Source organism: Tamandua tetradactyla, chromosome 6 (genome assembly GCF_023851605.1).
Source record: "Tamandua tetradactyla isolate mTamTet1 chromosome 6, mTamTet1.pri, whole genome shotgun sequence".
Classification (NCBI taxonomy): Eukaryota; Metazoa; Chordata; class Mammalia; order Pilosa; family Myrmecophagidae; genus Tamandua; species Tamandua tetradactyla.
The window spans coordinates 41916910-41932859 of NC_135332.1; the positions used below are offsets into that span (position 1 = coordinate 41916910).

The 15950-nt window shown below is 37.2% G+C and overlaps 1 protein-coding gene across 1 annotated transcript in view; it reads left to right on the forward strand.

The window, feature by feature from the left end:
* BRIP1 (BRCA1 interacting DNA helicase 1) overlaps window positions 1-15950 on the forward strand; it is a 407553-nt gene that overhangs the window by 352583 nt on the left and 39020 nt on the right. Inside the window, 1 exon segment of the mRNA XM_077165000.1 lies at window positions 11198-11310. Coding sequence (XP_077021115.1) covers window positions 11198-11310 — 113 coding nt within the window.

The following is a 15950-nucleotide window of genomic DNA, read 5'->3' on the forward strand; positions in this document are numbered from 1 at the left end:
GACATGTTGTAATAGAATGAATATTTTTCTTGTGGGAATAGCATGTCTTTTTGAGGTTCTAAGGTAAACTTTGGTATATTGAGTTATGTACCCCAGAAGTAGTAAGTTCTTCCTATTAGTCCCATTCCTATTAGTGTGAACATATTGTAAATAGGACCTTTTAAAGAAATTTTTTTTTTAATTGAAGTGTGGCCAACTGAATCCGAATGAGTCTTAATTCTATTACTGGAGTCCTTATAAAGAGAAAGCCACGTGGAGGAGTCAGAACCTGGAAGTTAACAAAACCAAGAAGAGAAAGGAGAGAGCATTGTCATATAACAGGAAAGCCAAAGAACCCAAGGATTGCTAAGCAGCCAGAAAATTATTAGCACCAGAAGGAAGCAAGCCTTCTTGCCTCATGTATGTGTCAGGGTTCTCTAGAGAAACAGAACCAACAGGAGAGATCTGTAAATATGAGATTTATGAAAGTGTCTCATGCAACTGTTTGGATGTAAAAGTTTCAAAATCTTTAGGGCAGGCTGCAAGCTGGCAGCTCCAATGAGTGTCTTCATGGAACTCCCAGGGGCTAGCTGACTGAAGTGGAAAGAAAGATCGTCTCTTCTAAATTCTCCTTAAAAGCCTTCAGTGATTAGATCAAGTGTTACTCCTTGGAGAAGGCACTCCCTGTAGTGGACTGCAGATGTAATCAGCCAGGGATGCAATCAGTGTGCTCATGATTTAAATCCATGGAATGTCCTCACAGCAACAGATTGGCCAGTACTTGCTTGACCAGACAACTGGGCACCATCACTTGGCCAAATTGACACATGGACCTGACCATCACAGCCCACCCCTTGTCAACTTGGCAGCTATACATATCACCTTAAGCCGTACTTCATTTTTAAATAGAAACAATAACAGGAAAATTTTTTCTTCACTTAACAATATTCAGCTGACCTAAGTACAACCAGAAATGTATTAAATCTCTCCAGAATAGGGTGCCAGTCCTTGGGTAATATTCACTCTTAAATTTGATATCCTACAACGTAAATAGTATAATGTGAACAAAACAACTTATGTTATATGATTAGGAGGATAAAATAGAGAGGAAAACAAAGTATTTGCTTTATGTATAAAAAGTAATAGATATTAATGACAAAGCACAGAAGAAATATTCATACTATTACAGTCCTTGTTTCTGTAACTGATCACATGGTTGAAGTTCATACTTATCACTATTTTCTTCCACTACCCATTCCATGTCCACTTAACCCCCAGCAAGCACCTCAATTGGCCATGGTTCTTTGACTGGTGGGGTCATCCAAATCTTCCAGAGGCATGAGTAGCCCAAAGTGGCTAGGTGGCAGTCTTAGATTCCAGTTCAGTGGAATCACTGTTGTTTTTCTTGGTGAAAGCACTCCTCTTTCTGGAACTAAAATCTGTAGACCAGCAAACCTCAAGGTCACAGGGGGAGGAAGCAAAAGTTTTCCTAGTGGATCAGTAGGGCTAATAATGAGTGGTGCCACTTTACATCCCTTGCTTCCTGGACCCATGAATCCTGGCTATAGGAGAAACAGCGCCATAGATTGGATGCCAATTCAGAACATACACAGCCTCCTAGAGAACACTGCCTCAGCCCTGCAAGGTACTGACACCTAGTTGACATGGTCATTGGCTTTGTAAAAGGCCAGTCACCATCTATCAACCCAGCGCCTCTGGATGATGGGTACCATGATGAGACCAGAGAATTCCACAAGCTTGTGCCCATTCCCCCACTTCATTTGCTGTGAAATGGATTCCTTGATCAGAGCAATCCTGTGTAGAATACCATGATGGTGGATAAGGTATTCCATAAGTTCATGGATGGTAGTTTTGGTGGAAGCAATGTATGTAGGGAAAGCAAATCCACATCTGGAGTATGTTTCTGTTCCAGTGAGAACAAATCACTGCCCCTTCCATGATGGACGTAGTCCAGTGTAATCAACCTGCTACCAGGTAGCTGGCTGATCACCTCAGGGAATGGTGCCATATTGGGGGCTGAGTGTGGGTCGCTGCTGCTGGCACATTGGGCACTCAGCAATAGCTGTAGCCAGGTCAACCTTGGTGAGTAGAAGTTCAGGTTTCTGAGCCCATATATAACCTCCATCCTTACCACCATGATCACTTTGGGCAAAGGCAGGAGTTGCTGAGGAAAGAGGCTGACTCATATCCACAGAATGGGTCATCTTATCCACTTGATTATTAAAACCTTCCTCTCCTGAGGTCACCTTCTGGTGTACATTCACATGGGACACAAATATCTCCATGTGTTTGCCCACTCAGAAAGGTCTATCCACATATCTCTTCGTCACCAATTTTCCAATCTTGCTCCTTCCAAGTCCCTGACCATCCAGCCAAACCATTAGCAACAGCCCACAAGTAAGTATACAGATGTACCTCTGGCCAGTTCTCCTTCCAAGCAAAATGAACTACCAGGTGCACTGCTCAAAATTCTATCCACTGGGAGGATTTCCCCTCACCACTGTCCTTCAGGGACATGCCGGAAAGGGTCTGCTGTGCTGCAGCCTTCCACTTTCAGGTGGTACCTGCATATTGTGCAGGACCATCTATAAAACAGGTCCAATTTTCTCTTCCTCAGTCAACTGAATTTAAGGAACTCCCCCAAGAAGCCTTAGCTCTGGGCTCAGAAAGAGAAGGTAATATGGCAGGAGTGCAGACCATGGGCTTTTGGGCCACTTCCTCATGTAACTTACTTAGGCCTTCAGGACCTGCTCTGGCCCTATCCCAGAGCTTTTTATGATGCAGTGCACTGTGCATGCCCAACTTTTTGGCTTGGTGGGTCAGACAACACCCAGCTCATGCTAGACAACTGAAGTCTCATAGCAATTTGGTGTCCCATTGGGTAGCATTCAAGTCTCTACTAAGGCTAGTAGCAGGCCAAAAGGTGTTTCTCAAAAACAGAGCAGTTATCTGCAGAAGATGGCAAGGCCTTACTCCAAAATCCTAAGGGCCTGTATTGTGGTTCTCCTACAGGGGCCTGCCAAAGGCTCCAGACAGCATCTCTATTTACCACTGACAATTCTAGCACTATTGGATCTGCTGGATCATACGGTCCAAGTGGCAGAGCAGCTTGTACAGTAGCCTCAACCTATCACAGAGCCTCCTCTTATTCTGGTCCCCACTCATAATTAGCTGCTTTCCTGGTCACTTGATAAATGGGCTGGAGTAGCTCACCCAGATGAGGAATATGTTGTTGCCAAAATCCAAAGAGACCAACTAGGCATTGTGCCTCTTTTTTGGTCATGGGAGGGGCCAGATGCAGCAACTTGTCCTTCACCTTAGAAGGGATATCTCAACATGCCCCACACCAATGGACACCTAGAAATTTCACTGAGGTAGAAGACCCCTGTATTTTTGTTGGGGTTATCTCCCATCCTCTGACACGCAAATACCTTACCAATAAGTTTAAAGTAGTTGCTACTTCTTGCTCACTAGATCCAATCAATATGATATCATCAATATAATGGACCAGTGTGATGTGGAGGAAGAAACGATCAAGATCCCTGCATACAAGATTATGGCATAGGGCTGGAGAGTTGATACCGCTGAGGGTAGGACACTGAAATTAAATTGCTGGCCTTGCCAACTGGAAACAAACTGTTTTTGGTGGTCCTTACTAACAACTATGAACAAAAAGTATTTGCCAGCTCAGTAGCTGCATACCAGGTACCAGGGGATGAGTTGATTTGCCCAAGCAATGATACTACATCTGGAACAGCAGCTGCAATTGGAGTCATCACCTGGTTGAGTTTACAGCAAACCACTGTCATCCTCCAAGTCCCATCTGTTTTCTGCACAGGCCAAATAGGAGAGTTGAATGGGAATGTGTTGGGAATCACCACCCCTGCATCCTTCAAGTCCTTAAGAGTGGCACTAATCTCTGCAATCCCTCCGAGAATCTGATATTGCTTCTGATTTACTATTTTCCTAGATAAGGGCAGTTCTAATGACTTCCGCTTGGCCTTTCCTACCATAATAGCTCTTACTCCACAAGTCAGAGAGCCAACGTGTGGATTTTTGCAGTTGTTCAGTGTGTAATTCCAACTATTCATTCCACTATTCATGTAAATGGGAGGCAGTTACATGCCTCAGGCACTGAAGGGTTAATCTCATTAGGTGAAGGTTAGATGGCTGACTCCTCTGGATGGACTGGAGGTCTGGAAGCCATTTACTCAAGCAGGCTGGACCTCAGGAAGCTCTTTCCTCATGGCAGGCTGGAGATTGGAAAGCTACATCCTCAGTGCAGACATTACAGGTTTTCTAGAAAAGACTTAACAGTGTATTCATAACCTTCAATATCAATCCATATGTCACCATCCCATTTTTCAGGATCCCACTCCTTTCTTATCAGTGCCTTCACTTTAACAACAAATACCCTGAAAGATTGAAATTTCAGTTTACATTATAAATCTGCTACTCTAAATACATATGGATTAAAAATAAATAATAGGGGGAACAAATGTTGAAATAAATATAGTAGATTGAAATGCTAGTGATCAATGAAAGGGAGTGGTAAGAGGTATAAAAAAATAGGGGAAATAAAGGCTAAAATATATTGGGTAGATGGAAATACTAGCAGTCAAAGAGAGGGAAGGGTAAGGGGTATGGTATGTATGAGTTTTTTTCTTTTTTCTTTTTATTTCTTTTTCTGAATTGATGCAAATGTTCTATGAAATCATCATGGTGATGAATATACAACTATGTGATGATATGATGAGTTATTGATTATATGCCAAGAATGGAATGATCATATGGTAAGAATGTTTGTGTTTATATGTTGTTATGTTTAAAAAATTTTTCTTTAATTAAAAAAAATCTAACAATGAGACTCTGAGTCTGATTTTCAGAGATCTCAAGTCTGTGGCTACAGGAAATCAGATTTTCCTTCAGGACACTCATAGAAACTTTAACATCTTTCATATGGCACTTAATCTGCTATTTGAAGCCTTAAGTTCACCCCTTCCCCTAATCACTGTATCCAGTGTATCTGACAACCAGCCAGCATCAGTCAATCTCTTAATTCCACGAAACTCCATAAAGGTGTCAAAAAACACACTCACCCAGACCCTACCTCAAATAAGCATACAATTAGCAGAATCTAATGGTGATATTTTGAGTCTCTCTTGCCAGCTCACCCCATGGACTATTCAGTGCCATCTTGATTATTAGAAAAAGAGTCTTAGTGCCTCTGTATCTAGTAAGAGTAGAAAACCAATTGTAAAAACCCATTGTTAAGATTGTATTTCTCAAGAACCACTCCTAGTACCAAGCTGTATTAGGCAGTGTTCTCTACAGAAACAGAGCCAACAGTATATATCTGTAAATATGAGATTTATAAAGTGTCTCACAATCATGGGGATGTATGAGTACAAAATTTGTAGGGCAGACTGCAAGCTGGCAGCTCCAATGAAGGTCCTCAAGGAATGCCCAGGTGAGGTGAGCTGGCTGAAGTGGAAAGAGAGATGGTCTCTTCTGAACTCTCCTTAAAAGCAGAAGGCACTCCTTTTAGTGGACTGCAGATGTAATTAGCCATGGATACAACCAGCATGCTCATGATTTAAATCCATGAAATGTCCTCATAGCAACAGATGGGCCAGTGCTAACTTGACCAAACAACTGGGCACCATCACCTGGCCAAATTGACACATGGACCTGACTGTCACACCTTTGAAACTGTAAACCAATTAATCTTCATTATTTAAGCCAACCTCTTGTGTGGTATTTGGCATAGCACCCTGAGGAACTAAGATTAGAGGGCTATGATGATATCTAATTTAATGACTGGATAAAAGAACTTATTATTTCTTTTCCAGCAAAGATGTAGAGTTTAATTTATCACAGTATCTCTGTGTTAGTACTTAGATAGAAAAATAGTATAGATTTAATCACTGAGAAAAGTGAGATTATTTGGTATCTTTTAACAGTGTAGAGCCTTTGAGGCACTAAGTATTAATCTGTGTAGCTAAGGCAGTACAGATTCAGCTCAGAATTTTATTTTTGTTTAGGTCATCACTGAATGCTTTAAATGCTTTAATTTATGGCATCAATATCTTTCATGTCTATGAAGTTATTGATGTGTTGTAGTACCTTTTCTGTTAAGTATTTTAGCTACCTCTTTTGATGTTTAACTTTCAGGCCAGCAAAAGATCTTCCTGGACCCTGCATTCCAGTTGAAATTTCATTGAATGTCTCCTTTTCTTCCCTCAACTCTCCCTAGTTTTCATGGCATGAGAATATTTTCAGCACAAGGTTTCTATAGATACCCATGGACTTATCTTAGGGTTTGTCTGCTTGAGTCATATATGTCGGCTTCATCTCTGTGTCAGACCAGGTACAAAACTCAGTCTGTCTGAGTTTTCAAGCATTTCTACAAGAAATCTAAACACACCAAGTATCTTATTGACATAGGTGAAAATTTTTAGAGGCTCTAAGAGGTTTTAGATTTCTCACTGTTCCTTTCTTATCTTCAGTCTCCTCTTCACCTCACTCCCCCTCCCAGACCAGTATAAAATGCCTCTGTGTTTGTTACTCTAAATAGCCCCATTTCCTCTGACTTCCCTGCTATTGACATCCAGCTTTGGAGTCTCAGCTTGTACCAGATATACTTGTAAAGGCATTTTCCCTACAACAAGAAAAAAAATGTTTTCCCTTTCATTATAAGTACAGTGGCCATGAATACTTTTTTTCTCTCAGCAGTAGCATTTTAATATTGAGTTTAGCACCCAGCAGATATTCATTTAGTACTTAAAGAGTTATCTTAACCCATTCCATCATTGTTGACAATCTAATATATATATCAATATGTATTCTGCAGTCACTCTCTTAGTCCAATGAGTCTAAATGAACCTCATGGCCTTTATAAATCTCATAACTTTTATTTAAATTATTCTACATGCATTATGCTTCAGTTTGTTCTTTTCATTTATCTTGGCTGCCTTTCTCTATCAGTATAATATAGACAGCATCTCAGTATGATTCCATTAGAAATGATATATATGTGCATTTGTGTACCAAAAAAGGATTTATATCAAGCAGTGGTTACTAACATAAAAGATCTGGGTAAAATGTTCCAAAAGTAGATAGAAACTGTGGTCTTAGAGGATTGAGTGAATTATATTACCTTTGATAGAAAGAAGAAAAATAAATTTAGTTTTGAAAAAATACTGAATCTATTCATGGCTTTGTTTTCCCACACTTTTGGAAGGGAACCTATCTCCCATAGTTAGAGAGGGGGATTTCCTCCCTGAGTTTTAACTGCTGTATATTATTCCATTGATGTATCATAATTTATTTAATCGGTCCCCTATGTGTGATTTTTTGCAAACATTCAGTATAGTGAACATCTTTGTATGTGCATCTTTGATAATAATTCTGAGTAATAGATTCCTAGAAGTGGGATTTCTAGGTCTACTGGTACGTCATTTACAATTTTAATAAACACTTCCAAATTGTCCTTCCAAATGGCTGTACAATCCCTGCTACAACATAGTCATGTTCATTTCCATATTCCCTCACCTCTGAAAGTATCATTGTTTAATAGATTTAGGATTATTATGTTTCCCTAATTAATTGCCCCTTTTATCGTTATGAAATATTACTCTATCTCCTGTGTCATGGTCAGGTTCATGTATCAACTTGGCCAGGTGGTGGTACCCATTTGCCTCATTTGGCAAGCACTGGCGTATGTTTCTTTGAGGACATTTCATAGAATTAAATCATGATCACGTCAGCTGCATCCACAGCTGATTCCATTTGTAATCAGCCAAGGGGAGTGTCCTCTGCAATGAGTGATGCTTAATCTAATCATTGGAAGCCTTTTATGGAGGATTCAGAAAAGACAGGCTCTCTTCCTGCTTCGTCTGGCGCCAGAGCCTCTCCTTTGTAGTTTGTCCAGACCCTCCATCAGAGTCGTTAGCTTCACAACCTGCTGTACGGATTTTGGACTCTGTGTTCCCATGGTTATGTGAGACACTTCTATAAATTTTATATCTACAAATATTTCCTGCAGATTCTGTTTCTCTAGAGAACCCTATCTAATGCATCCTGTAATGCTTTTTCTTGAGATGCTTTGTCTGAGATCACTATAGCCATGCCAACCTTCTAAAGCTACTGTTCTCATGGTACATCTTTCTTTCTTTTATTTTTTACCTATTTGTTTATTTAAAGCGCTTCTTTTATTGGCAACATCTCCTTGGGTTTTACTTTTTTACTCAGTTGAAAAAATTGTGCCTTTTAACTAGAATGTTCAGCTTTTTTAAATTAAAAGTAATTACTGACATGGCTGGGTTTCAGTCTACTATCTTGATAGTTATCCTTCAGATATCTCTTCAGGGTTTTTGTTCTGTTGCTCCTTTCCTGTTGTCTTTTGGAATAGGTGAAATTATTTGTGGTATTCCATTTTATGTCCTCTGTTAGCTTATTTTATTCTTTTCCTCCAGGGATTGCTTTACACTTAACAAGATATCTATCCTAGGCTTATCAGAATGTATTTAGACCCAATATTGTACCTTTTCACACTCATACTGACACTTTACACTTCTAGTTTACACTTTTGCACTTCATACTTTGTACTTCACACCCACTCCAACCTTTATGCTATTGTTGTCATATCCTTAATTAATGTATATGTTAAAACCTCACACCTTTATAGTCAGTCTTTTAATAAATTTAATGAGGGGAAAATAGAGTCTTATATTTACCTACTTATTTACAGTATCAAGTATTATTCATTCCCAAAGACCTGAGTTTCCATCTGATATGTCTGTTCAGCCTGAAGAATATCCTTTCTTCTAGTGCCTGTCAGCTAGTAACAAATTCTCAACTTTTGTTCATCTAAAAATATCTTTATTCCACTCTCATTTTGAAGAAAATATACACTATATGTAGAATTTTGGGTTGATAGTTTGTCCCACTTTCTGCACTTAAAGGGTGTCATTCCATTGTCTTCTGATGGCTATAGTTTCCAATTGTCATACTTTATAGGTATCATTAGTCCACTGGAGATGAGGTAACTCTTTTCTGTTGCTTTTAAGATTCTCTCTTTGTCTTTAGTTTCATGCTTGACTATATGATGTGCCTAACTGTTGTTTCTTTATATTTCATCCTGCTTGGAGTTTGTTGGGAAGAAAAAAAGTTTATGTTTTTTCAACAAATTTGGAAAATTTTGAACCATTATTTCTTCAAAATTTTTTTCTACCACTTTCTTAAACCTCTTCTATGATTCCAATTTTATGTATGTTAGACTATTTGATACTGTCCAGCATGTCTCAAAGATTCTATTCAACTTTCTTCCTCTCTTTACTGTAGGATGAGAAATTTGTATTGATCAATCTTAGAATAATTAATTCTTCTGTCTTCTTTAGTCAGCTGTCATACTTACCCAGTGATATTTTAAAATTTTAATTTATTGTACTTTTCAGTTGTAGAATTTCAATTTAGTTCTTAGTTCCTTCTTCCTAACATAGATACAGATAGAGAAAACATGAGCATGGATAAATATTGAACAAGATTGACAAAATATTGATAATATTTGGTCAGTGGTAGTACATTAAGCAAGTCTCTGTTTTTTTGAATATGTAAACTTGCCCATAACAAAATGTTTTTAGAAAATTAAAATCCAATACTAAGGAAACAACAGAGACCAGATTTACTATTCTGCCTAAAAACACAAGAAAACTGGACACAATTGTGAAAACAGTGGTTTTTGGATTCAGACAATAGGTAGACACAACTGAGATCCCTGAGAAAGGGAAATAAACAAGGTGAGCCCTTAAAATATGACTTATTATTGCCTGGAGGCAGTTTCAGACCACAGAGGAGAGGAAGCCCAAAAAGAGCCTGGTGGTCTCACATAAAAGTTCAGAAAGGCCAAGACAGTTAGAATTTGCAGAGCAGAGAACCACAGTGGAGTTGTTTAAAGGGGAAGCTCCAGGTATTGAGTCTGGTTGAGTACTGATTGCTGTATGCATGAGCAGAAACTATCTCAGACCAAAAATTGAGGAAGGAGAACAATCTTAAGCTCACACCACCAGCCAGAGATAGAAAGGACTCATAATAAACAGGGTAACAGATATAATCCTCAGAGTAGTATTACTCTTGTATGGGGATAAATTAGCCCAGGACTAAGGGCTTCTCTGAAAGCAAGCCTCAAAATGATTCAAATGATTCCAAGTTACCTAACTGCACTCCAGAACAAAATATAACACTATTTAAATGAATACAACAAAATCCATTAACCATCACTTTAACATTCACAGTACTTGGTGTTCAATTAAAAATTAGCAGGAAGGCAAGAAGTAAGAAAATATGACCCCTAACGTGGTAGAAAAATCAATAAATCGGAATAAAGCCAAAAATAATAGGGATGTTAGAACTAGTTGACAAAGATGTTACAATATCTATTTTTAATGTTCCATATTTCAAGAAAATAGGAGAAAACATAAGTACAATGAGAGAAACAGAAGTTTAAAAAAAGAACCTAAACAGAATTCCTAGAGAACTACAATATATGAAACAAAAAATACCCTGATTAGGATGGGCAGTAAATACTGCTGAAGAAAAAGATCAGTGAATCTGTAGACATAGCAATAAAAATTATCCAGAATTAAACGTAGATAAGAAAAAGTGGGAAAATTGCACAGACCATCTTTAACACATAGGACAGTAAAAAGTGACCTAATAAATATATAATTGGAATTCAAGAAGAAGTTGCTGAGGGTGTGGAGGCAGAAATAAAATATTCAAAGAATTAGTAGCTTAAAAAGGTCCCAAACTGATTGAAACTACTTAGCTCACAGTTTCAGGAAGTTTATAGAATGTTTCTGGTGATGAAAATGTTCTGTATTATAATTGTGGTGGTTACATGACATACATTTGTCAAAATTCATCTTGAACACTGGAAATTTGTGAATTTCATTAAATTATTATATATAAGTTATACATCAAGAAAACTGGAATCATTATACAGCTAATTATACATTTGAGGAAATTTAATGAATCTAAGGTTGAATTAAAATGTTTTAAGTTAACTGAAAAAATTCAGTACTAAAAACTAAGTAAAATTCCTCTACTATGATAAAATGATATTCAAAATGTTAGAAATTAATATGGTTTTTAACTAATAACTTTATAATATTTTTATTTTTTTTTCAACTATTAGGTTGAACTAAAGCGACACTACAATGACCAGCATTCAAAATTGAGAGGACTTTTACCTGGTCGTCAGTGGTATGAAATTCAAGCATACAGGGCCTTAAACCAGGCCCTAGGTAGGTAAGTGAAATTAATATAATGCTATTGTAATACTATCTGTGGCCAGGGTTACATGTAGAGCTAATCTTGGTACTTTACTCCTTACATAAAAACTTTTGTAAAACTTTATATAACTAGAAACCTAGGAACTGGTATGTTTTCAGTGACAGATGTCATGAGTGAAAATTGAGAACAGAAAATAGAATAAATCAGACCGAAAACAAAACACAAAATTTGACCCATCATAAATCTTTAAACTTCATTAACAATGAATGCCATACAAAGGTGTTCAGTAAATGTTTATTTCACCAAACCATGAAAGTTTTGTCTTATGAACATCAGAACTCAGATGATGGATACCTTCCACCTACCCAAAAGAAAAAAGTCAGGGACAGTTGGTGTGAGGACATATTCTCTTTGCAAAGTCACTTCAGTCATTTAAGGTGAATGGAATCCTTGTGTCTGAGCAATTACTTATACCAAATACAAACAAACAAAATCTATTATACTGCCCATTGAAGTCATGCAATTGTGCAGGTTTGTATTCTACTTTCACTTAAAGAAGGCAAATAAAAATATTCCTATCATTTTCATTTTAATGTCACTTCTAAGGTATAGATAAGTGTGATTGCAATCCATAATTTCCAATGCTATCTATATTTATCTTACTCTATAATCATCATTGCTAGTGGATAATATTGAAACTGAATGATATTGAACAATTGAAGAAAGAAAAGATAAAATTTTACTTTTTAAAACTGTAGGAACGGACAGTAAAGCATCTTAGCAAATGATTCAAAAAGGGTTAAAATAAACCAAGTGTTCTAGTTTGCTAGCTGCCAGAACACAATAAACCAGAAATGGAGCAGCTTTTTAAAAGGGGAGTTTATTAAATTGCTAATTTACAGTTCTAAGCCCACAAAACTGTCCAAATTAAAGCAAGGCTATAAAAATGCCCAATCTAAGGCATCAGGGAAAGATACCTTGGTTCAAAAATGCCGATTACGTTCAGGGTTTCCCTCTCAAATGGAAAGGCACATGGAGAGCATGGTGACATCTGCTAGCTTTCTCTCCAGGCTTCTTGTTTATGAACCTCTCCAAGGGGTGTTTTCCTTCTTCATCTCCAAAGACTCTGGCTGCGTGGGCTCTCATGGTTCTTGTCACTCTCTGGTGGCTCTCTTGTCATTCTGAAACTTTCCCCAAAATGCTTCCTCTCTTGAAGTATTCCAGTAAAATAATGTAAGGCCCACCTCCATGGAGTCACATCTCCATGGAGATAACCTAATCAAGTCTCCAACCTATAGTCCTGAACAAGGATTAAAAGAAACGGTTGCTCCCACAAGATTGGATCAGAATTAAAACATGGCTTTTCTAGGGTACATAATCCTTTCAAACATGGTCTTGCTAAAGATTTAACACCAACGAAAAACTATGAAATTAATTCCAATACTCCATTTAAGGATCCTCGTCCATCAAGATTTCTGCTCTGTGAACACTTTTTTAAACATTTTATTTTGTTATTATTATTTTTTTTACATGGGCACGTACCGGGAATCGAACCCAGGTCCTCGGGCATGGCAGGCAAGCACTCTTACCTGCTGAGCCACCGTGGCCCGCCCTTTTTTAAACATTTTATACCATTATTTCATATTGTAGGACATCAGCATCCAATTTATTTAAACACAGTAATAATTAGATTCTATATAAACTAATTTAGAATTTTGTAATCTCTATTTGGGAAATTATAATTTGCTTACAGACTATAATAATTTTTTTTCCAGTGAAGCTATGAGGCATTCAGATAATTCAATAAAAGAACACAGATTAAGAGTTGAAATCATGAAAATATTGACCAAGTGCAATTAAGAACCACACTTTCCCCCTCCCAACTAAACAGAATCTACCCTAACTAAATCTGGAGTTTAGATTTTGTATCTTGTGCACTCACATTAGCCTATTTATATTTGTATCCTACTTTGTCATCTATAAATCTTTTCTATATATAGTATTTCATGTTACCTCCATTGGTCATTTCCAAGAGCAACATATAAATATTCCATGTTTCATTTGATTGCTTTAAAAAAATGCTTGGAAGAAATTAAATTACTTGTCTAAGATTACAGAACTGCAAAATGGCCCTTACATCTTGGCCCCACCTATTCTGAAACCTCAAGACCAGCTTTTTTACTCTTTTTTTTTTTTCTGTCCAATTTTTTTTTTATTAATTAAAAAAAGAATTAACAAAACAATTAGAAATCATTCCAATCTACATGTACAATCAGTAATTCTTAATAACATCACATAGTTGCATATTCATCATTTCTTAGTACATTTGCATCGATTTAGAAAAAGAAATAAAAAGACAACAGAATAAGAATTAAAACAATAGAAAGAAAAAAAACAAAAACAAAAAACCTATACCTCACATGCAGCTTCATTCAGTGTTTTAACATAATTGCATTACAATTGGGTAGTATTGTGCTGTCCATTTCTGAGTTTTTATATCCAGTCCCGTTGTACACTCTGTATCCCTTCAGCTCCAATTATCCCTTCTCTCTTTTTTTTTTAATTAACGGAAAAAAAAGAAATTAACCCAACATTTAGAGATCATACCATTCTACATATGCAATCATTAATTCTTAACATCATCACATAGATGCATGATCATCATTTCTTAGTACATATGCATTGGTTTAGAAGAACTAGCAACATAACCGAAAAAGATATAGAATGTTAATATAGAGAAAAAAATAAAAGTAACAATAGTAAAATCAAAACAAAACAAAACAAAAATCTATAGCTCAGATGCAGCTTCATTCAGTGTTTTAACATGATTACTTTACAATTAGGTATTATTGTGCTGTCCATTTCTGAGTTTTTGTATCTAGTCCTGTTACACCGTCTGTATCCCTTCAACTCCAATTGGTCATTATCTTACCCTGTTTCTACCTCCTGCTGGACTCTGTTATCAAGGACATATTCCAAATTTATTCTCGAATGTCTGTTCACATCAGTGGGACCATACAGTATTTGTCCTTTAGTTTTTGGCTAGACTCACTCAGCATAATGTTCTCTAGGTCCATCCATGTTATTACATGCTTCATAAGTTTATCCTGTCTTAAAGCTGCATAGTATTCCGTCGTATGTATATACCACAGTTTGTTTAGCCACTCTTCTGTTGATGGAGATTTCGGCTGTTTCCATCTCTTTGCAATTGTAAATAACGCTGCTATAAACACTGGTGTGCAAATGTCCGTTTGTGTCTTTGCCCTTAAGTCCTTTGAGTAGATTCCCAGCAATGGTATTGCTGGGTCGTATGGCAATTCTATATTCAGCTTTTTGTGGAACCGCCAAACTGCCTTCCACAGTGGTTGTGCACCATTTGACATTCCCACCAACAGTGGATAAGTGTGCCTCTTTCTCCGCATCCTCTCCAGCACTTGTCATTTTCTGTTTTGTTGATAATGGCCATTCTGGTGGGTGTGAGATGATATCTCATTGTGGTTTTGATTTGCATTTCTCTAATGGCCAGGGACATTGAGCATCTCTTCATGTGCCTTTTGGCCATTTGTATTTCCTCTTCTGATAGGTGTCTGTTCAAGTCTTTTTCCCATTTTGTAATTGGGTTGGCTGTCTTTTGTTGTTCAGTTGGACAATCTCTTTATAAATTCTGGATACTAGACCTTTATCTGATATATCATTTCCAAATATTGTCTCCCATTGTGAAGGCTGTCTTTCTACTTTCTTGATGAAGTTCTTTGATGCACAAAAGTGTTTAATTTTGAGGATTCCCATTTATTTATTTCCTTCTTCAGTGCTCTTGCTTTAAGTTTAAGGTCCATAAAACCGCCTCCAGTTGTAAGATCCATAAGATATCTCCCAACATTTTCCTCTAACTGTTTTATGGTCTTAGACCTAATGTTTAGATCTTTGATCCATTTTGAGTTAACTTTTGTATAGGGTGTGAGAGATGGGTCTTCTTTCATTCTTTTGCATATGGATATCCAGTTCTCTAGGCACCATTTATTGAAGAGACTGCTCTGTCCCAGGTGAGTTGGCTTGACTGCCTTATCAAAGATCAAATGTCCATAGATGAGAGGGTCTATATCTGAGCACTCTATTCGATTCCATTGGTCGATATATCTATCTTTATGCTAATACCATGCTGTTTTGACCACTGTGGCTTCATAATATGCCTTAAAGTCAGGGAGCGCGAGACCTCCAGCTTCGTTTTTTTCCCTCAAGATGCTTTTAGCAATTCGGGGCACCCTGCCCTTCCAGATAAATTTGCTTATTGGTTTTTCTATTTCTGAAAAATAAGTTGTTGGGATTTTGATTGGTATTGCATTGAATCTGTAAATCAATTTAGGTAGGATTGACATCTTAACTATATTTAGTCTTCCAATCCATGAACACGGTATGCCCTTCCATCTATTTAGGTCTTCTGTGATTTCTTTTAGCAGTTTTTTGTAGTTTTCTTTATATAGGCTTTTTGTCTCTTTAGTTAAATTTATTCCCAGGTATTTTATTCTTTTAGTTGCAATTGTAAATGGGACTCGTTTCTTGATTTCCCCCTCAGCTTGTTCATTGCTAGTGTATAGAAATGCTACAGATTTTTGAATGTTGATCTTGTAACCTGCTACTTTGCTGTACTCATTTAT